Source organism: Xiphias gladius, chromosome 17 (assembly GCF_016859285.1).
Source record: "Xiphias gladius isolate SHS-SW01 ecotype Sanya breed wild chromosome 17, ASM1685928v1, whole genome shotgun sequence".
NCBI classification, from domain to species: domain Eukaryota; kingdom Metazoa; phylum Chordata; class Actinopteri; order Istiophoriformes; family Xiphiidae; genus Xiphias; species Xiphias gladius.
The window spans coordinates 865,329-887,552 of NC_053416.1; the positions used below are offsets into that span (position 1 = coordinate 865,329).

General features: G+C 43.3%; 2 protein-coding genes and 1 long non-coding RNA gene across 5 annotated transcripts in view; 1 reads left to right on the forward strand and 2 right to left on the reverse strand.

The window, feature by feature from the left end:
* Window positions 1-10,414, reverse strand: part of LOC120802487 (trafficking protein particle complex subunit 14-like) — a 15,752-nt gene extending 5,338 nt beyond the window's left edge. For 2 of the 3 annotated variants that reach the window (XR_005709234.1, XM_040150364.1), the window contains exons 1-9: window positions 10,154-10,414; window positions 8,584-8,927; window positions 7,454-7,549; window positions 6,983-7,112; window positions 6,155-6,241; window positions 5,169-5,289; window positions 3,835-3,982; window positions 1,475-1,557; window positions 651-802 (exon numbers count right to left, since the gene is read on the reverse strand). Coding sequence is in view for 2 of the 3 variants with exons in the window: in XM_040150364.1 (XP_040006298.1) it covers window positions 651-802; window positions 1,475-1,557; window positions 3,835-3,982; window positions 5,169-5,289; window positions 6,155-6,241; window positions 6,983-7,112; window positions 7,454-7,549; window positions 8,584-8,927; window positions 10,154-10,346 (1,354 nt within the window). In the remaining variant the exon portion in view is untranslated. The remainder of the gene's footprint in view (window positions 1-650; window positions 803-1,474; window positions 1,558-3,834; window positions 3,983-5,168; window positions 5,290-6,154; window positions 6,242-6,982; window positions 7,113-7,453; window positions 7,550-8,583; window positions 8,928-10,153) is intronic. The other variant, XM_040150365.1, reaches the window with a different exon arrangement.
* Window positions 10,415-12,277: 1,863 nt separating this feature from the next.
* LOC120802542 lies at window positions 12,278-16,427 on the forward strand. Its single transcript, XR_005709239.1, has 4 exons — window positions 12,278-12,430; window positions 12,515-12,554; window positions 14,286-14,354; window positions 15,806-16,427. It is a non-coding gene; the product is annotated as an uncharacterized LOC120802542 (long non-coding RNA).
* A 1,458-nt stretch (window positions 16,428-17,885) lies between these two features.
* Window positions 17,886-18,866, reverse strand: LOC120802527 (odorant receptor 131-2-like). Its single transcript, XM_040150442.1, has one exon. It carries the CDS (start codon window positions 18,843-18,845, stop codon window positions 17,886-17,888), a length of 960 nt encoding a protein of 319 aa, XP_040006376.1. The 5' UTR covers window positions 18,846-18,866.
* Window positions 18,867-22,224: the final 3,358 nt, after the last annotated feature.

Sequence of the window (22,224 nt, forward strand, 5' to 3'; positions counted from 1 at the left end):
TGACCACACACACACACACACACACACACACACACACACACACACACACACACACACACACACCAGTGTCAGCATTTCTCTGGACCGGTTACCGTAAGATAAGGCTGGTTTTAAAGCTTTTAAACGTCTCTGAAACAAAGAAGGTCATTTTCAGTTTTAGTTTTTAGTCTGAGAGGATTTCAGAAGCTCAGATCACATAATCTGTTGCATCCGTAAATTTAAATCAAATATTCTCGACCAGTCTCAACACATGCATTCAAAAATCAAAGCTGATTAGGTTCTGTGCTAATTATTGAGATACTGTCACCAAACACAACCACGCAATTGTACTTCTATAGTTATGGGGACCCTCGCTCTCGAAACACATTGCGTCTCACCTAACTCTGTGCTTCACCGACACACCCGTGTCTGAATTAAACCCTGAAGCCAAGTCCCAACCGTAAAACAGTCTCTCGAAGAAGTGATCTTCAATATTAACCGATCCTCACATCTGACTTACTACCGTGTCCCTTACTCCGACATCGACCCTGAACTGAGTCTTAAACCTAAAACTGAATAAGTCAGGCTGTGGGATCTCGCAGCCTGTTCCCACAAAGAAGCGGGCGTCAACAGATTTACGTCCCCACAACTTTAGTCCCGCACACACTGACCCTCTGGAGTCCAGACGAGCCGCACAGCCAGGAAGTCCTGCAGGTTGTTGAGCAGAACATATTTGACCTTGAAGTGCTCCTTCACCCGGACGGTGCTCGGGCAGCTCGCCGTCATGACGAACCGTGGCTGGTCCAGACGGATACTGGGCAGCCTGACGGGGGAGAGAGAAGTGGAGGGGGTTTCAAAGCTGTTTCATTCTGTCCCAGGGCCGTTTCTGGACATTTGTGTGGCCCTGTCAGACAACCACCGGCGCCCCACACTTAGAACACTTTATGCCTGCATTGAAATGACTTTAGATTTGTGTGATACCTGAACAGGCCTGCATTAAGGAAGCATAACCTGTATCACAGCTTTCCTTTGAAGGTTTCCCATAATATTTCATTATATATCTATAGATGAAATTGGATCTGTTGTTTCTAACAGACAGCAGCACTTTAGAGGTGTAGTTCACCTGCAAAACATCATCATTTCTGGGCATTTTCCCAGACCGACCCTGAGCTCAAGCTCGGCTCTAGACAGTTTCACTTTCATTTAATCTAGATTTGACATAACAGCAAGTGTTAGCCCCCGGCAGAGTGTCCCCATACAGAGTCTGCCTGCAGACTCCTCTCAGCATTAGGTGGACTATATATATATATTGTAATGCTGCCATTGGATTTTTTAACAAAATAATGTGCACACAGGCATGAGTGGGACAGACTTTTAAAAGCAGACTGTCTGAAAACAATCAAAAATAAGTCTTATTCTCTTTTGGTGCCCATCCCGCTAATGGCATTCAGGCGACTAACTACTTTCCCTGAAAATGATCCCGCTTGGTCTTTACCGGTAGTGGGTGTAGATACAGTTGGTGAAAGGCATCTTGGGAGTTGACCACTGCAGCACAGCGACCAAGGGAACCTCCAGCCCCTGAAAGTACATCAACACACACAGTGACATTCAACATACTGGGATGAATTAAAGTGAATATTATGACCACACGAGGGAGCTGTGGAAGTACAGGATACCTGAAGCACTGCAGTCAGGTCCAGAAACCCGGAACTGGAGCCGCGTATTGACCAAAGCGCACAATCTGTCCATGTGTTTATCACATGAGATTTTCTCTTTTCATGGTTTAAAACCAGTTTCTGTGTCAGTGTTTCCTTACTGCTCCCCGTGCTCACTTTGTTTTGATAAATCTAACAACAAACTACTAACATTACATGCTTGAAGTCTCAACATGCAGGACGTGACTTAAACGTCATTTTCATCTGGAGACACAAAAAAGACAGTTTCCGGGTCTAAGTTTGTTTTCAGAAGTAGGTAATGCTGATCATACACACTTTTCAAAACGCACTGTAAAAACAACAAAATAAGTGTGTAAGAAATATTTTCCAACAACAGCTCAGACTATCCGGCCTTCTTGGAGTCTCTGGGTGGGGTCCTGGGAAGAGGACCACCCGGGGGACTGACCACCTATAGTCCTCCCGGGGGACTTTCAATGCTCATGTAGGCAACGATGGAGAAACCTGGAGGGGGTTGATTGGGAGGTACGGCCTGCCTGATCTGAACCTGTGTGGTGTTCTGTTATTGGACGTCTGTGCTCATCATTGATTGGTCATGTTTGAGCATAGGTTGGTTCATAAGTGTACTTGGTACCACAACACCCGAGGCCTAAGATCAATGATTGACTTTGAGGTCATATCATCAGATCTGTGCCTGTATGTCTTGGACACCTGGATGAAGAGAGGAGCAGAGCTGGTAACTGATCACCACCTGGTGGTGAATTGGATCTGGTAAACCCAAACGTGAGGTGAGGGTAACTTGGGAACATATGGCTGAGGCCCCAGTCAACAAGGTCTTCAAGTCCCACCTCCGGAAGAACTTCTCATGCACTCCGGGGGAGAACGGGGACATGGAATCATGTGTGGAGTGGGCCATGTTCAGGATATTGGGAGGTGCGGTCAGAAGATCATAGGTGACCGTTGAGGGGGAAGCTGAGAACCTGCTAGTGGGAGCTTGAGAGAGGCCCTCAAGCTGGAGAAGGAGGCCTTTCGGGCACAGTTGGCCTTCGGGTCTTCTGAAGCATTAGATGGGTACCGGGGGGCCAGAAGGGTTGTGGCTGTGGCGGTTGCAGATGCAAAAACCCGTGTGTGGGAGGAGTTCGGGGAGGCTATGGAGAAGGACTTTCTTTTAGCAAACCATCAGACCACTCAGGAGGGGAAAGCAGGGCTGGCTTGGCCCAGGCTGTGTTCAGCCGTGGAAGTGACTCTGACTTAGGATATCGTCGAGCAGCGGAAAGAGCACTTTGAGGAACTCCTCAACCTGGACAACATGTCCTGTGAGGAGGAGGCAGAGTTTGAAGACTCAAGGGAAGCCTCACTTATAAATGGCGCTATATAAATAAAATTGAATTGAACTGAATTGAACTTATATCTCTGGCAGAGGTCACTGAGGTAGTCAAAAAGATCCTCAGTGCCAAGGTGCCAGTGTGGATGCAACACGCCCTGAGACGCTGAAAGCTCTTGACATTGTTGAGCTGTCTTGGCTGACATGCCTCTTCAATGTCACACGGAGGCCGGGGACAGTGCCTGCGGACTGGCAGACCGGGTTTGGTGGTTCCCATATTTAAAAAGGGCGACCGGAGAGTGTGCTCCAATTATCAGGGTATCACATTGCTCAGACTCCCCGGGAAAGCTTCTGCCAGGGTGCAGGAAAGGAGACTCCGACTGACTGACAAACCTCAGATCCAAGATGTAGAACAATGGACCAACTCTTTACTCTTGCAAAGTTACTGGAGGGGTCATGGGAGTTTGCTCATCTACTCTACAAGTGTTTTGTGGACTTGGAGAAGTCGTACACCCATGTCCCTCAGGGGGTCTTGTGGGGTCACTGCGGGAGTATGGGGTACTTGGGCCATCATAATGAGCTATCGGGTCCTTATATAACCAGAGATAGAGTTGTGTTCGTATTCTCAGCAGGAAGTCAAACACATTTCCAGTTGGTGTTGGCCTCCGCCAGGGTTTGTCCCCGATCCTGTTCGGGATTTTCATGGACAGTATCTCAAATTTGTCACAAAATCAAAATCAATCAAAATGAAACTGTTCAGTCATAAAGAAAATCACAGATAAAAATAAAATAAAAGATCACTTCCTCGAAACAACCCAAATTGACGCCTTTAAGACAACCACACAAACATGTCCAAACCTCGTTGGAGTCGTCTTGCGGCATGTCATTGAGGTGCAGCTGGAACAAGAAGTCATGCTCCTCCAAAGCACTGAGCATGCTGGGAAGGTGGCCAGCCAGGCTGTCCACCCTGCAGAAAGACGCCATGCCGACCTCACCTGACTGATGACTGCAGAGCAGGAGAGGAAGCAGTGTGAGCTCCATCAGGACAAACTATCAATCTCATGTGAATTGTGAGTTTGAAAGACTGACAGAGTTTTATAGAGCAACACCATAACGTCATGAAACACTGCATGAAGTAACGTAAGAATTTAACAGAAAGTAACATGAGAACGTAATTTAGGGTAACATAACAGAATGTAATGTAAAAGACCTTAATTTAACAGAAGGTTACAGAACATAGTGTAACGTAAAAGAACATAAAGTAACGAGGTAATGTAAGGGAACGTAACGTAACAGAACAGAGGGTAACAGAATGTAGTGGAACATTACAGGACATAATGTGACGTAACGTAAAGCAACAAGGTAATGAAACACAAGGTAACAGAACAGAACATACAGAAGCAGAGCGTAACGTAATTAAATATAACATAACATATAACATAACAGAGGCAAAACAAAGGGTACAGTAATAGAACAGAACATGACAGAACGTACATTATATAAAATACATTACATAAAGTACATTATAGAAAATATAGTGGAACACAACGTAATAACATGTAAGGGAACATAATGTTACAGAGGTTTATGTAACAGTAAGTAACAGAATATAACGTCATGAAACGTAACGTAACAACGGAATATTACAGAGGGTTAAGTAACAGAACACAACAGGACAGAACATAATGTAACAGAAAGTAATGTAATAAAATGTGATGTAATTAAGTGTAATGAAACCGAAGGTTATGCAACATACGTAAAGTATGTATAGTATGAATCATGTGATGTATAATTATGAAACACAACATCATGATAACACACTGGAAAACAGACATTGGATCATGACGGGACGTAACAACATTCCAGATTCACTGTTCAAAGTAGCTTAACATGTAACGTGATGGGACATAACATCATAACGAGGCAATCCTAATCAAAGAGCTGAAATCATGACCTCTCCCAAAATGATGATAACGTAATGTGATGTAATATAAATTAAGATAAACTACATCAGATATTTTGTCATCATATGAACAATACAAATACCAACCACCTAAGACACATCCTGTCCTCATGTAATGCACCGTCTCGCAGTGTAACAAGGTGACATATGAAATGTTACACAATACAACACGACAAGTCAGACGTGACAGAGCTCTGCTTCACATGAACACACGTGTTTCTGCGCATACCAAACATTGTCCACCAGCAGCACGGAGCCGTCTGGCATCATGGGAAGGTAGGAGGCGTTCAGGTTTGGCAAAATTCGAACATCCCGAATACTCACCTCCTCCTGAGAAGACTCGTTCAACACTGAGAAGGGAAGAGGACGACAGGTGTATTTTATAGAACACAGATTATTCATTTTATCTTTCCCAGAGACGTTTAAGCATTTCAACTGGATTTTTTTTACACTCTTCTGTTGTACCTTAAGTGATCATTGTGTACGCTCTTGAATTTTGCGACGGTTGTCTTAGTCTGTTCGTTTGTATTTTTTGTTGTAAAAAAGGTTTTTGGTCAAACTGTACAAACTATGGGAACAAAATAAAATGCGTGAACGATTCTATCGTAGTTCAAATATTCCGCATTTCATTTTATATTAAAGCTGCACTTTGACGTTTTACAATGTGCAGTGACATGATTTGTAAAATGAGTCATGCTAAAAATTAAACCCAGATAACCGGTCATCACAGCACAAAAGATGCAACTGCACCAGTTTACGGATTTAAAACCATCAAAATAAACGTAAATATAAAAGACAATCTGAAGAGACACATGAATAAGAGACAGAGGCACAGCACAGGTTTCTTTAGACTCAATGCCCGGATGCTGATGATCATCAGACCCCCATGATATTTACTCTGTTTACGTGCACTTCAACATTCAAATCCTGTAAACGTGAAACCTGGTTTCAGGCGGGGAGAGAAACCTGATTATCACAAGCACATGCTGCTTTCTACTGTAAAACTCTGAGTATAGCCAGGTTTCCAAACTGCTCTGACAGCAGTACTGATTTCTGTGCTCTAGTTTCTTTCATTCATGTAGATGCAGCCACTGAGTGACCAGATTGATTCCTGCCTGCTCCTCTTCTCTATTAACTATTACACCACGGACGTGCTGGTCTGTTGTGAATCCCAGAATAGCAGCATAAGAACTGATGAAAAAAATGAGCTCCTACCTTTGAGGACGGCGAGGTGCCTCCCAGAGACGGTCATCTGCTTACAGCGGACGGTTGGAGGCGGCAGGACGGTGAGAGTGGTGCTCACTGTGGATGGAGGAGAGGAAGACCTTTCTAACCACGTGTGGATGCTGATATGAAAACGGAAAATCTAACGCAACAGCTCTCAGCAATGAGACATAAAGAAAGATAAATGACTGGAGGCTACGATTCATTGTAATTTAAAAATGAGCAGCTGAGAAATAAAACACGTTAGTGAGCACCGTGTGCATGTAGATGCATATCGCTACCCTTGTTCCCATCAGTCTGTCAGACAGTCGGGAGACACATGGCCGAGTATGATTCTGTGCCAGCTAGACGTAGTTTTATGTCTGTGATCCAGTTTCATGAAATGTTCAGGTATTTTGAGAGCAATGTTTCCTCGTATTAAAATACAGTAGTCTTACTTTTCAGCGCTTCCCCTTATTTTGAATATCATTAAAAAAAACAAACCAACCTGGCCTACATGAAGGGAGCACACTGCCTCTTGTGTGTACAGCCGGTACTTAAAGTATCACCGTGGCACCTCCGGTTCTCCGCCCATTTTCTCACAAAATTACATGATATGTTTAACTTTTCTTCTAACTTTACGAGGCCCAATTTGAGTTTTAGACCTTGAGTGTGAGAAAAGTATGAACAAGAAGACAGTTTGTCCATATTTCCGTGTTTTAGAGGAGCATCTGAGGGTTAAGACTTGGGTTTACTATTAACGTTAGGGTCAGGGGCTTGGAAACAGGTTGCGTAATGAGCGTGCTCCCAAGTAAACACGTGTGTGTGTGTGTGTTGTACCCTGAGCCTTGAAGGTGTTCAGGTCGTGTCTGAAGGTGTGTGTCGGTTCTCGTTGCTGCAGGACACTCAGGTAGCCAAGTTCCTGCACCTCCACTTTCTCAGCCTCCCTCTTCCACACCGTGACCATCACCTGAACACACACGGAGAACAAAATCACTGTGCGAAGACACTATACTGAGTCTTAACAGTTAAATCCGCAACCAGAGTCAGATGTCCCTGACATGTGGGAGCTCTGGAAAATTACATATCACGTCAAAGCCTGCTAGAAGCAAACCCCAGACCTCCATTTTGTGACGGGCCCAGGAGCAGTTTTCTGGATTGGATCTGAGTTTGCTAACAGCTTTAACATTTTACCAAACAGACCAAACTATGAGGGAGAGCAGTTTTGGTTCCGAGTGTCCCACGTGTAAAAATGCCCTGCAAATACAAATCCAAAAAGAGACAGACAGACGGACGGATGCTCCTCCTGACCTTGACTTTTAGCGTGCTGACAGGGAGTTTGTCCAGAGAGACGGTGAGGGGGAAGATCACTTCATCTGTCAAAACCACCGGCTCGTCCAGAGGAGACTGACATGGAGAGACAGAAATACTTTAAAGAAATCATCAAGATTGTCAACTCTCACTGAGCAGCAGCTGGGTTTCGCATGCAGTCGCAGTCCAGAGGTACGAAGAGATTCAACCATCATAAAGAATAAACATAACGGATGTTGTCTGATTCGTGCCAGTGTCACCAGAGGGGGGCGCTAGGCAGAGCATGGCATTGATTGTTCACTTGTAACTCATTCCCATCTTAGTGTAGCATGTTAGCATGCTAACATTTTCTATTAGCACTAGACCTAAAGTCCAGCTGAGGCTGATGAACATGTTAGTTTTGCAGGTGTTTGGTCATAAGACAAAGTACCGGACTAATTAAAACGTCGACTTGATGATGGCACCGGATGAAAAGTCGGACGATCGACCAAAGTTATTACAGTTGATCCTGAGGGGAACATGAATGTCTGAATCAATTTTTACAGCAATCCATCGCGTAGATTTCTAGATATGTTACTGGATAAGTTAAAACTTTGACCTGTTGGTGGCACAACAGGGTAAGTCAGGGGATCATCAAAGTCAGTAGGCTTCATGCCTTGGGCCTTATGAACAACTGAACCAAATTTCAGGGTCAATCCATTCATCAGTTGTGAAGACCTCTCTCTAAAAACCAAAAATGGGGACCTCACGGTGGCACTAAGAGGAAAAGTCAGAGGATCACCAACTTATGTAGGATTCGTTGTCTGGGTACCATGAACGTCTATACAAGATCATGAGCGGATCTGTTTAGTTGATTTGAGATATGAGGTATTTGATTGGGTAAAGGAAAACTTTGATCTGCAGCTGGTGCCACGGGATAAGTCAGCAGGTCACCAAAGTCATTAGGATTCATCCTCTGGGGAGCAGGAACGTCTGTACAAAGTGTCACGGCAATCTATCCAATAGCTGCTGAGTTTGGTTCGGACCGACCGACAGACGCTGCCCTCCCCACGACCACGCTCTAACAGAAACACTGATTTGTTTTAGTTGCTGGACGTGCTGCCCTACTCTCTGGCCTAACACCGCTGTACCTGAACAGGTGCCCTGCGGAACTCCCTCGACGCCGTCCCAGAAGAGTTGTGGATGAGCAGTGGTTTGCAGTCCCTGAAGCTCCGACACCGTGAGTCCACCCTGCTGCCAAGCGCTGCAATCGCTGCCTCCGCTGCTGCAATGTAGTCGTCCTCGCCGTCTTCGTTAGCCTCGTCCCCACTGCTCTGGTAGTCGTGGGGATGCTGGTGGTGGTTGCCGCGGTGGCGGCCGCTCTCACCTGGACTCACGCTGGCCACAGCGCACAGAGAGCCGGCCAGCTCCCTCCACGCCCGGCTACTGGCTGACTCCGTCCCGAAACCTGCTGCAGTGCCATCCCCGGCCCCTGCTGGAAGAGGGACTTAATAAATACTTATAACACATGGAAATTCACGCATATGAGAATCTCCACTGGCTACATTCATTCCATCAACCTTGACCTCTAATCATTTCTGTTTTTCTCTGGTTTCGTTCCATCTTCTCTGGTGTTTTAGCCCGGTTTGGTCCAAAATCCACTGGTTTTTTAGGCCTGGTTTGGTCCAGCGTCTGTGGGATTTTCAGCCCTAGTCTGGTGTTTTAGCCTGGTTTGGTCCCTCCTGTGGTCCCGATGGGTCCAACACTATCTAGCATCGTGGTTCGCTCTCTCTGATGGGCATCGGATGATACGTTGTTGACAACGTTGGACTGGACCGAACAGAAATCAGACAACTCTGTGCAACTCTTCCCAACACCGTGAATACTTTTGATCTTTGATCCGTGGACCGATTGTTATGAACAGTCCCACACTGAAATAAAACACCTGAGAACTGCGGCCTGGACCTGGAGCTCGCTGCACAAACACCACTGCACGGAAACGTCGATTATCGCCGTAGGGTGGGGTCAGCTTCACCTGGCTGCCAGTTCTCTGGGGGTAACAACCGCGTTTCGTGTGCCCGTTCGAACGCATGGCTGAAGGAATTTAAGCTGCTCCTCGGGTCGCGACGCTGGATCTGATCAGGCTGATGATTATCTATTAATTATTGGATTTTTAACTCTGACCTTGCGCTTTGTATCAGGTTTGTGTTGACAACAAACACGACTCCGTTTTGCTGTTCATGGGTCATAAGGAGCCCTGAAAGTCGTTGTGCGCCATGATACTTCCTCCCACTCCGGTACTACAAGTGTGTATGAATTGTGAGTCGGTCTGGGGCCACGAACCAAAACATTAAATATAAGGTATGTGATACATCCTCCACTAGTTCTGCTGCGACTGCAGGATTCCCCTGCATGTTAATATATATATCTTTATAGATTATGAATATATTGCCCTGCACTCAACTGCGTCTCTGGGAAAAATACATCCCAATCACAACATGGCTTTGGGGCATGAACGACATACACTCACTGTTGAGTCCCCGTGTGAATATTACAGGATACAACAGCAATATTACACATATTCTCGTGACGCTATAAACTATTGACTCAGACAAAGTCAAAGACATTGACGCGAAAAAGGGGCACGGAATGTCTCCGTCCCTTTCCCCCGTTCATCCAGGGCCGGACGGGGGCATCCTCCCGGCTCCCCCCCTCGCCTACCGGGGCCGTGCTCGGTCGGCGTCGCCCCCGCGTCCCTGCAGCGCAGCACCAGAAGGAAGCGGACCGTCTCCCCCAGGTAGAGGTGGCTCCGGCGGGGCAGAGTGCGGTAGCGGGCCGGGTCCGACAGGTCCGTGATGGGCACCGCCGGGAAATACATGAAATACTCGCACTGCGACTCCATCATCTGCACCATGGCGACGACCGGAGGAGGCTGAGCGGGCAGGAGCAGGACCAGAGGCAACGCGCAGAGTCGCGAACAATGAGACGCACACTTCCCCTTCCCGCCTTCAAAATAAGAGCACGGAGTGGGTCACACGGAGGTGGGAAAAGAAAAAGACTATTGCGCCTCTCGGTGGCCAAACCGCGGTAGTAGCGACCCGGTTGGTGCATGAAATGCACAGAATAAGCGCGACGGCGTGAGCAGGACAACGACGATGAGAAGCGAGACACTGGAAAGGTTCAGGCTGCTCTTCACAGGCCTGGCTGTGTGGGTTTTCCCTGCTGTTGGGGATGTTGGCGTTGGCTTTTATCATGCGCTTGTCTTGGCCTTTTCACGAGGTTGCTGATACACAATCTGTTCCCAAATCCGCATCTTGTCAAAACAGCACGTGGAGAAACGGAACGAGGGGTGTACCTGTCTTGATCCCTGAGCCTGATCAATGGGAGCACAGCCGAGGGGAGACCGAGGGGACAAGCACTGGGGCCCTCGCCGTGACCGATAAATCCTTTCTCCACCTGTAGTGATGCCTTTCATTTGTTATGTGCTTTGATCATAATTCACTATATGGTGCATTTGTATAACCTGGTGCCATATGGTGACAAGGAATCACGAGATTATTCAGTGATTAAAAAAGCATTCAAACCTGTTATTGGTTTCAACGCTGTGGCCGACCGGAGTCTAGTAGAGTATCCTCCCTCACGTTCTGAATTCTTATACTAACGTCGTGAACCTTACCTGCCTCAGTATGAAGCCTTCGTTACCGAGGAAGATGAAGTTGAGAGAAAAGGAGCAGTGCAGCTTTTCTGGTTTGACCAACTCGATTTTCTTTTTACGTTGATCGTTTTCTTAATTTTCAGTTTGGCAGTGGAGATTATGATTTTTTTTTTGATAAGGATAATGTTATCTGTGGATACTGGCTGATTTTCTGGTTTTTGGCTGATTTTCTGGGTTTTGGCTGATTATCTGGGTTCTGGCTGATTATCTGGGTTCTGGCTGATTTTCTGGGTTCTGGCTGATTATCTGGATTTTGGCTGATTTTCTGGGTTTTGGCTGATTATCTGGGTTTTGTCTGATTATCTGGGTTCTGGCTGATTATCTGGGTTTTGGCTGATTTTCTGGGTTCTGGCTGATTTTCTGGGTTCTGGCTGATTATCTGGGTTTTGGCTGATTATCTGGGTTCTGGCTGATTATCTGGGTTTTGGCTGATTTTCTGGGTTTTGGCTGATTATCTGGGTTCTGGCTGATTATCTGGGTTTTGGCTGATTTTCTGGGTTTTGGCTGATTTTCTGGGTTTTGGCTGATTATGTGGGTTTTGGCTGATTTTCTGGGTTCTGGCTGATTATGTGGGTATTGGCTGATTTTCTGGGTTCTGGCTGATTATCTGGATTTTGGCTGATTTTCTGGGTTCTGGCTGATTATATGGGTTTTGGCTGATTTTGTGGATTTTGGCTGATTATCCGGGTTCTGGCTGATTACCTGGTTTTTGGCTGATTATCTGGGTTTTGTCTGATTTTCTAGGTTTTGACTGATTATCTGGGTTTTGACTGATTATGTGGGTATTGGCTGATTTTCTGGGTTTTGGCTGATTATCTGGGTTTTGGCTGATTATCTGGGTTTTGGCTGATTTTCTGGGTTTTGGCTGATTTTCTGGGTTTTGGCTGATTATCTGGATTTTGGCTGATTTTCTGGGTTCTGGCTGATTATCTGGGTTTTGTCTGATTATCTGGGTTTTGTCTGATTATCTGGGTTTTGTCTGATTATGTGGGTTCTGGCTGATTTTCTGGATTTAGGCTGATTATGTGGGTTCTGGCTGATTATCTGGCAACCCGGAGTCCCCCCAGTTTACACCTCGGTCTTTAAACAGTCGGTGTTACTGTCAGTTTCGGTTGCCGTTTGTTCGATGGCGGACGTTAGCGGGAGTTAAGGGAAGAGGACGAAGCTCTGTGATTGGCTGGAACGGCCACGTGGCTCCGTTAATTCACCAATAGTGTGGTTTCTACTTGCGCTCGCCGCGGCCATCGTGGTCCTTCAGAGAAGAAGCGCGGCTGAAGGCGCCGGTGAGTAGTTGCTCCAAGAAAAACCAAACCTCAAGCTAGCTGCTCTTCAGAAAACCAGATATATCCTCCTTTTGTTTTCCGAAGATGGACGATACCGGCTCATTCTGAAGCACAGTTTAAAAATGTGAGTAACACCGCAATGCACATGAGCCAAACATTAAAAACGTACTCTCAGCCGTCACTTTATTAGGCACACCCAGCTAAAACTAAGCCAGTCTGATCCAGTCCTGTAACAAATCCTCCCTCTCGAAAGTTGCATTGTTCAGTGTTCGTTGAAACTGTGTTAAAGACGTGTTGATTCACCTGTATGGTCATTTTAGAAGCCGTAGTTCGCGCCGCTGTTGAACTGTGTTGTGTCATACAGAGAGCTTTGTTGGTTGGTTAGCCTGCCCTCATTGATTTGAATAGGGTGGACAAAATAGTAGGAACACCTGTCCACATAACACAGTCTGGTTCCACAGCATCACAAGCTCCAGCCTCCAAAGTGATCATGCAGGGGACAGGCCACACCTGCCCATGACACTGACTCCCAGTCAGTTGTCCAATTACTTTTGAGCCTGATGGGGGACTGGGTATAAAAATGGCTGTCATCTACACACACACACACACACACACACACACACACCTTGATCGCTTCGTTTCAAATCCATTGTTACAATTGCGAAAATGTTGTCACTGTCCAAATATTTGTGGACCTAGCTATAATAATGTAATACTGAGACCCTGCATTTTGTTGACAGTGCTTTACCTACTTTTACTTAAGACACATTTGGAATGAAGAACTTCTACTTGAAATAGAGTATTTTTATTACTCAAAGAATCTGAATACTTCTTCCCCCACTGGCAAAGATCAATATAAAAAATACAAAAATATAATGGAACATCAAAATAAGCAAAAATGGCATAAAAGGAAATTAAAAGAAGAATGAGAGGTTACAGTGCCGTGACAGATGAATGAATAAATAGCCCCAAATTTAATACAATTAAAAGGAAGTGGCCAACAAAATAGTTTTAATCCTCAGTTTAAAACAAGTGATAGCTGGAGCAGACCTCACGTTTTCTGGTGGTTTGTTCAGAATATGTGCTACAGCAAAGCTGAACAGACATAAGTGGATCCTGAGGCTTTGTAACTTTTGAAAGAAGAAATGACCGTTTGTTCTTCTTACAAATGAAAAGAGGAATTCATGAGCAGCAAACCTCACCTTTGCTTACTTCAATACACTCAGGTCAGAGCTATTGATATTGATATATATATCATTAATGTTAGGGCCAAGGCAATTCTTTAGAGCAATCACTTACCATCTTTTATGGGCCGAGAAAGAAAACAGGTAAATAACACATAAAACACTTAAAGTGATAAAGTCTGTGGAAAATAAATTTTTTACCTTAACAACAAAAATCTTGTACAGCAACAATAATCTGGACCCCCCCCCCCCCCCACCGTTTTCAGTTTTCACCCATGCCAACTTCATGGATGAAATTATGAATATCCAGCAAAACACTTAATATACAGCATCTGAGCAAATGGGTGTATATGAGAAGCGGGGCGGGTGCCCGTCACACTCGCATTGGTCATTAATTAAACCCTCAACAGCAAAACGAGTTGTAACTCTGTGACTGTGACTCTGTGGCCCAGCCGACAAATATCCCACAAGCCTCGTGACTCTTTCCGGAATGCTCCTGTCTGAATGAAGCCGACATCTCAGACAAACATCCATTACTCTATAACAGATAGGTGAAGCCAGAAATGTCACGTGTTCTGTGTCTGAAAAGGGCTACAGTCTGCATCGCACCAGTTATATGCAAAGTGGTCTGTAGGACGTGTATCTGATCTGTTTGTGAATCGTCCCATCAGGGACATGGTGGCGCCGGCAGCGGCTGCAGTGACAGGCGGCCGGAGGCAGGTGGAGCTACGGGCTCTCAGGTGAGCTCTCGGAGGTTATGGACCTACTGTAGCTCCGAGCCTCGGTTACAGTGGTAACAGTTGGTTTCCCGTAACGTTGCCTTGGGGTGATGGCCCACCCCCTCAACGGGACCCCCCACCCCCCAGAAGAAACCAAAGAAAAAATAATATTTTATCTCTGTCCATTACCTAATTTACCTGCACTTGTTTACTATGATAATATTTATTACTATAATTATTATCGTTATTGTTTAGTTTTATGATACATGTCTTTGTCTTTTAACTTCTTGGAACCATGTTCTCACTTCAACATGTTATCCCTTGGATTTCATGTCTGCAATCCATAAATGAATCATATCATATTATAAGAAAGTGCACAGGAACAAAAGACAAGAGAAAACACAAAGAAAAAAAAAAACACTCCAAAAGACACTGGTAAACCCCACATCTAACCCAGAGACACAAACCTCAAACACTGTGTAACAAAGACAAACACACACAGTAACTCATCCTAAGCCACAGAAGACTGAAGAGTTAAATACAAACACTGACACATAACAGTGGTTTCAAAACTGTCCCTGCTACTGTTAAAGCCAAACTCATGCCGTCGGTTACAGATACATTGTAATGTACTGTACAGCTTTGTACCGACAACCAGCAGTACATTGCGAACAGTTATGTGTTAAAGGCTTGGTTAAAGTTCTTTATTGGCATTTTTATACCTTTTTATTGGAGAAATGACAGGAAATGAGGGTGGAACTAGACGGGGAACGACCTGACAGGAACTGTTGTGGTTCATGCATTGATGGGGGATGAAGACTCATGAGGTTTTGGGGCTTTCTTTCTAATTGTGCCAAAAAGAGGTTTTGTATCCGCGGGACCAGTTTGCACCAGCTCTCAGTAAATCCTTAACGTTAAAGTCCTTCCTAAGTTCTCAGTAACTACTAGCTAGTTTTAAAGTAGTGATTTACTTAACTGGGTTGCGCCAGTCAAACGTAAGGGATGTCTCATCTACTAAATACTTTCGTGATGCGTACACTGGTTACTAAGTAACATCTGTAGCCGCGTCCAATCAGAAAACATTTGATAATGTAAACAAGGAAGTCATCGATCATAAGTGTTTACCAGCACTACCTGGCGATTCGCTGCTCAAGGTAAGTGTTGTTATGCTTCGTTTATGAACAGGATACATATAAAGATGTGTTTGTACATTTTGTAGTCACATTGTTACAGATCATTAATTCGTGCGGTTTAAACTTAGAGCGTTAAAACTTAGCAGTGTAGCGTTACGCCACCCACTGGACATTTTCAAGTCACACCTGTTATTGCCAAAAGTAGCTAGTTTGGATAAGAAAATTTTATTTAAAAAAAACAGGAATTTAATGATACTTACAGTAGCATAAATCAGGTTTGTTATGATAACGCTTTTAGTTATATTAGTGCAATAATGCTTGTCTTTTCTGATATCTAAGGGCCAAAAAATGGAGGACAAGCATCGGAGGAAAAAAAAAAACTCAACGCGTGAAGAAGTCATGATATTATTGAGTCTTGTGCGGAAAAATCACTAATCACCAATTGAAGGAAGCTCCAGGAATGCCGAGAGCTAACTGCAGCCATTAACTCAGAACGAAGTGAAGTTTGGGAAGTGCGCAAGGTGAAAAGGAAATGGAGTGACCTAAAAAGACAGGCTACAGGGGACTCCCCCAGGTCGGAACACTTTCCAACTCGTGGTGGTCCCAAGCCAGATGCGGGACCTTTTTCATCACTGGTCCTTAGGTAGGTGCTGCATAAAGTCAAACAGCAGGCTCTGAAATTAGAGGCCGAGAAAGCAAAACACGAACTCCACCTCGTAAAAACTGAAAGATTATAAATCAATATTAATTTAACAATTCATTCCTTACACATTAATCAAACGTGACACATATTACAATTTATTCAAAATATATTGTACCCACTTTTTATACAAATGTGAGGTGAAATGACATAATATTTAAAATGATATATACAGCATGTAATTTTAAGCATTGAAAATATATTGCAACACTTTTGTTTCTGTTCACAGTGTTTAATGTAGATTAAATGTTTTTATTTGCATTCTTCTGTCTGAATTATTTCATCTTTACGTGAAATGTGTGTTTATCGTGTCTGCTTGAATTGAACGGACGGGCTCGCTGTCGTGTCTGTTTTCTTCAGTGGTTGGCTCCTTTAAAGGGCAGTTTTCATAACGTGGCCGTATGAAGACAAGAACATAACCAAAACCATCCGTGAGGTGAAAAAAAACAAACAAACAAACAGCAAAATGGTCATAAAAGGGAATGTCCTTCATTTGCTGACTCTCCAGGTCCACAAATCAAAGATGATATGAGAAAAAACCGCAGTTAGGACTTTGAACCGAAGGCCTAACCCACAGTCGTGGCCGCCACCCTTCTTTTAGTGGCGATGACGAGTAGAAAACTGCGATGAACCAACAATACGGACGCACTGCCAGAAACAGCCGAACGAACAAAAAGCAAAAGTTAATCACGACACTAAGTGGGAAATCCCTTCAGGCCCGAAGCCTGCATCACGACAGAGCAGGTAGGTCTGTCTGTGAGCCATCAAGCTAACAGAGAGACATCATTTCATTTCATATCCGTGAGGTTTTGAGTTCACTATGTTCTGGGATCCAGAGGACAGATGAAGTCGCATTAACTCCTGCTGGAAAATAAAACCTCACCTCAGAAATGTTTTAACTATTTGAAATCTCCTCATCAGGCGGATTTTAGTGGCTGTTTTTAAAAAAAAATAATAATAATTTTATGTCACAATGTGTCAACAACGCTGAGTAACTGTAAATGTTAATTTATATTATATTGCTGTGGTATGTAGTTGATACTCAATGTGTGCAGGTCTAAATGATTGCTATACATGACATAAAGTATATTACTACAAAATACTGTCTATAAATAGTATAGTTTTATATCTTGTTTCTTTTTCTGCATTGCAATGACCAGCAAAACATCCACATAATCGTGCATCATGGATTCACACTGAGTGCAAAAAAAGTAGTTTTCATCCCAGGCCCATTACAGCAGATGCAGAGAGAGAGAGGGTGTAGTAGTTGTTATTGTAAGCTGTATTGTGTTATTCTAGTGGCATAAGTATTAACATAGAACATACTTTAAATATCAACTATAGCTACATTTCTGGGGACTCCATTGTTGTGGGGTTACATATATTTAAATACAGTGAAATGGGCCAGGGATCGTGTATGCATGCAAACATTACAACTTTTAGCTTAGTTTAATTGCGAAAAGATGAAAAAACTTTGAAGTAAAATGTTGTATGTGCTGACCATAAATAATTCAGGGAAAAACATACACCTGTTTATTTAGCACTTGACACACTGTACAATAGACAATAAATATAAGCGCAGGAAAACAATCTTCCATTGTTATCATTTTTTTTCTCACAGTCTACCACTTTTTTTAAATTAACAGATTTATTGTTCCAAGTGAATATTTTTCTTTAAAACAATGCTCAGATTATGAAATTGTAATTTGGGGAAAGATCTCAGCCTTGGCTGGGAAAACTGAATTTTAGCCGGCAGCACAGATGGTACAAGAGGACGGGTCTGATGGTCTGATCTCTGAGCCCATAGATGAGAGAACTCAGACATCTGGGGAGGATATAGATAAACACATACAAAACATTCTTGATCCTTACAATTGTTAACCTTTGCAGGATTGTTGAGAGTGACTGAATAATAGAAGCATGCATAGTGGAGGAGAGACTGAGGCCCAGCTGCACCAGATGCAGCAGCAGTGTGTTAAGAGCTTTACGGGCTGAAGCTTTGTCTGTAGAGGCTGATCTGGCTGCTACCATCACACCCATATACGAGCAAGTGATCGCCACACCAGCTGAAACAAACAGAAAGTAAGTGTAGGCTTTGCTGTACTGATCAACTATTGGCTCAAGCAACATTTGTATATCAGAACAGACATCCGTCATCTGCAGGCTCTGCAGGTCTTCAAAGGGAAAATTTAACAGTAAAAGAACTCGAGTGAGTATATTCAGTAAACTGAAGACCCAAACCCCAACGATAGCCACCCCTGTGTTTCTGATGGTCATGATGGTAGCGTGCCTCAGCGGGTAACACACAGCTACGTATCTCTCCAGAGACATCACCACCAGTGTGAGGGGAGAGATGTCGTTTGTGAGCATGGTGAGCATAACGAAAACACCACACACGGGATACGTCATCCAGATTCTACAAGCAGCAATTATATACAATAACTGGCTAAATGCCAGCTGAGCAGTGTCTGCAAAAAGGAGGTTATACAGAAGAACGTAACGGGAGGTCTCACGAAACACAGTTTTACTCCTCAGGGTGAATAACATGGTCCCATTAACGAAGAGAAACACACAGCATGGCATTCCTATCAGGGTGGAGAACAGCACTCTTTCTAGTAATCCCTGATAATGCTGTCCAGCAGTGATGTTGAGAGTCTGAGACCGGTTTGCATACGACATTTTAGAGAAGCATTTAAGACCAAAAATAAATATGAACCTGCTGATGTAATGGAAGCACAAAAGCACAAAACTTTTCCTCCAGTTTGCATTCCTAAAGCAGTGAAGACAAGTCATCTTTGGAGTACAGATGCCTGTTACGTTAGCCTGTAAAACCGAAAATGATCCACACGCATTTTCCCTGTGCTGACAGTTAGCAGGTTAGAGGCTGTGGTTGACTCCATGTGGGCAGAGCTGGACTGCGGCGTCTGCCTGTCCTTACATACTATATCTAGCTCAGTCCTCCCACCCACTTCATGACACCGCGCCAACACCCAATAGTCTGGTCCGAGTCATATCCTCAGTATTGGGAACGAGAACAGCATGTGTCCCGTTTGCAGGTGGTATTATTTTTGCGCTGTTATTCTTCTTGTGATTGTAAAGAAATGATGCACAGAAAGCATAACGAAAAACATGTCAACAATGATCACGTGGACGTCCTGTCTTCCCAGGTCTATGTTGTTTATTAAAACTGTAAACTCTTTGGGTCTGTTCACATACGTTTCTGTTCTGGCCGCAGTGCACTTAAGGCTGGCAGGATACTCTAAGTAAATGTAGGCTTTTTCTGAAATGCTGTTGATCTTGAGCACAGCACTATGAGCAAATGCCACTAAATATATCACAACTTATGTTTTGCTTAAGTGGTGTCCTGATAAGTCTGATTAGCTCATCAAATTTTCGGCGATTCTCACGCTAAAGGTGCCATGTGGGAGCAGCTTGGTAGCTTATTTATTTTGTGTTTACACAGCATGGTCTTTTAATATCTCTAGCCTCAAAGTCCTTTAAATTCATTATGTTGGCATTATGTAGAATTGTTTAGGTGTTTCAGAGCAGCATACATGCTTCAATGTGTCTTGTTTGTGCCGCCATTTGGAGTTTTTCTCCTGGCTGGTGCAAGGATGATAGGATGGTGTTGCTTCCGTTACATTAATTTAGGGTCTTCGGCTTCTTACTTTCATGCAACCCTGTGCAGGGGGCATCTATCTCAGTTATATTCAGTCGCAGCTTTGTGTGTCTGTCAGTGATTTGCAGGTTAGTGATAAGAAAACTGAAAAGAATCATAGAAAGAGAGCAACAAAGTGGTGCATAAGGCCTTTTTTTCTTTGATCTTCCAATTTGGGCCTCTTACCTTGGTGTTATTAACTAACACGACACTAATAATGTGGGAGTGGGAGTTTGACTTCTGTTTTAACTGTGGTAGATATGCTATGTTTAGGGGCAGTACTACTTTTGAAATGATTTTGGAAAAGACATACAAGAAATTCAGATGTAGCCAAAGAAACATGTGAAACTTAGCAACGGAATCAGGAAGACTGTCTTTCATGCTTAGTTTACTACATTTCCCCTTTTGTGTCTGAGTCACAAGTGCACAGAGGTTTCTATGCTTAATGCATGTGCTGTTGCAGTATTCTCTGAAAAAAACCGGCGACGTACAACCAAAACGTTTTGCGAAGAAGCAAGGAGTCGAAGAGTGTTAACACAAGAATGTCACAAACCAAACGTGGCTGTATGCTCTGGTCTACAGCTCCTCAATGCTGAGAAAGAATCATGGGTTTCATCGCAATTAAACATAAAAGTCTTTCCATGAGTTTGGTTCCATTTGATTGTCACTGTCGTAGTCCCTAATGTCTGCCGCTTGACCTTGTTCTTATGAACGGCCATTTTAGAAATTTTAAGGATGGAAGCAACCTGACGCTCACTGTATCCCTCTGCCAGTAAAGCCAGAATTGAACCCTTCTTTTCCTCACTCAGAACTTCTCTCTCGGCATGGTCCATAGTTATTTTTTGATTCCAAGTACTTTGGAGGTACTACTAGCACTGTGCCCCCAGCTGGTCATATTGCAAGAGGATAGTTATGACCACAGCAGTGGTTTTTATACTTTTCCTCGTTAAATAAGATTTGGTTCAGGTGATCACCTAATCAGTACATCATTAAGTAGAATGAGGGGTGCTTGTGTTGGAACTCAACAGAGAGGAATGGAATGGCTTTCATACATGTAGAGTTGCTGATTTCAGAAGCATTTACAGTGGTGTCTTATTTTTTCCCCGACTTGTATGTATGTATATGTATGTATGTATGTGTGTGTAAATGTATGCATGTATGTATGTGTGTATATGTGTACATATGTATGTGTATATGTATAATGAGAGCTTAATTTGGAATTGTAGTTGCTCAGTTTAAATACTACACAAGCTGTTCATTTGTATCGGACATAACAGCAAACATAAGGACAGTTGAAAGTCTTGTAGTCTCCCAATTCTACTGTATTTATATATGCATTTTATATTTTTATTTTGTAAATGCAGAATACAGTATATTCAAACAGAGTTATTGTAAATGATCAAAAATTAGACATTAGACGATGATATTAGTACACTGAATCAAAATCTGTGCTGCTTGAAATAACAAGAGACTGTTTGTACAGATATTAACATTGTGATGAAGATGTCGTGATTCACCACCGACTTAGAGCATGTCTGTTCTTCTTTAGCTCCTTGCTCTAATTGTCTTGCGTAAAAACAGTGCAGTGGTGATCCACATTATTTTGTTTTACTTAACAGAAGTACAGTATAGATATATATACTGTAGGTCATAAATATTATCAAATGCTGCAAGTCCCACTTGAACCTTTTTGAAGAATAATTCCTTTAACTCCGTATTCCATATTTAAATAAAAAATAATATTAATCTTTTTTTCCAAATTTAAAGGATAGGTACAGTTTTTAAAATCTTTCTTTAACAATACTCATAAGTCCATTTAAATGTAGTTATATTGTATATCTCGTACATTTAGCATTTTTGTTTTTGCTATAATTGTTCCTTGTCTCTATACTGGCCATGATGAAATCCCTTACTAATGTGATTCCAGGGGAAAAGATGGAGGACAAATCAACAATTGAATTCATTCAAAAGTTCACCCGAAACAAATATGAGGCTTCAGGAGTCTGAATTTACCAAGGGCGCGTGTTCCAACATTAGGTTCTTGTACCAAATTCCCTCTTTGTGTTACAATCCTTCCACTGCGGCCCAGCAAGAAAAGACTGACTGGGGAAACACTAACAGGGAATTTTGTACTAAAAATACTGCAACTTGAAAGACACCCGCTATTACCCAGATTACTGAAGAGTCGTTCTAGCATCAGCTAAACCTTAGTACAAAACGATGACTAAAGATTTGTTTCCCATCTCTAACATTGAGATAGCTTTAGGAATGGATTTCTTCATGGCAACTACTGTATGGACAAGGAGAACAATTGCAGTGTACATGTGGACATGTAAGTATTGTTTTAGGACAGGCAAAAAAAAAATGCACAGCTATATTTTAGGATGCATTCCATATATC

Coding starts and splice junctions, on each gene's coding strand:
- LOC120802527 (XM_040150442.1), bottom strand. CDS start 18,845: ATGTCGTATGCAAACCGGTCTCAGACTCTCAACATCACTGCTGGACAG.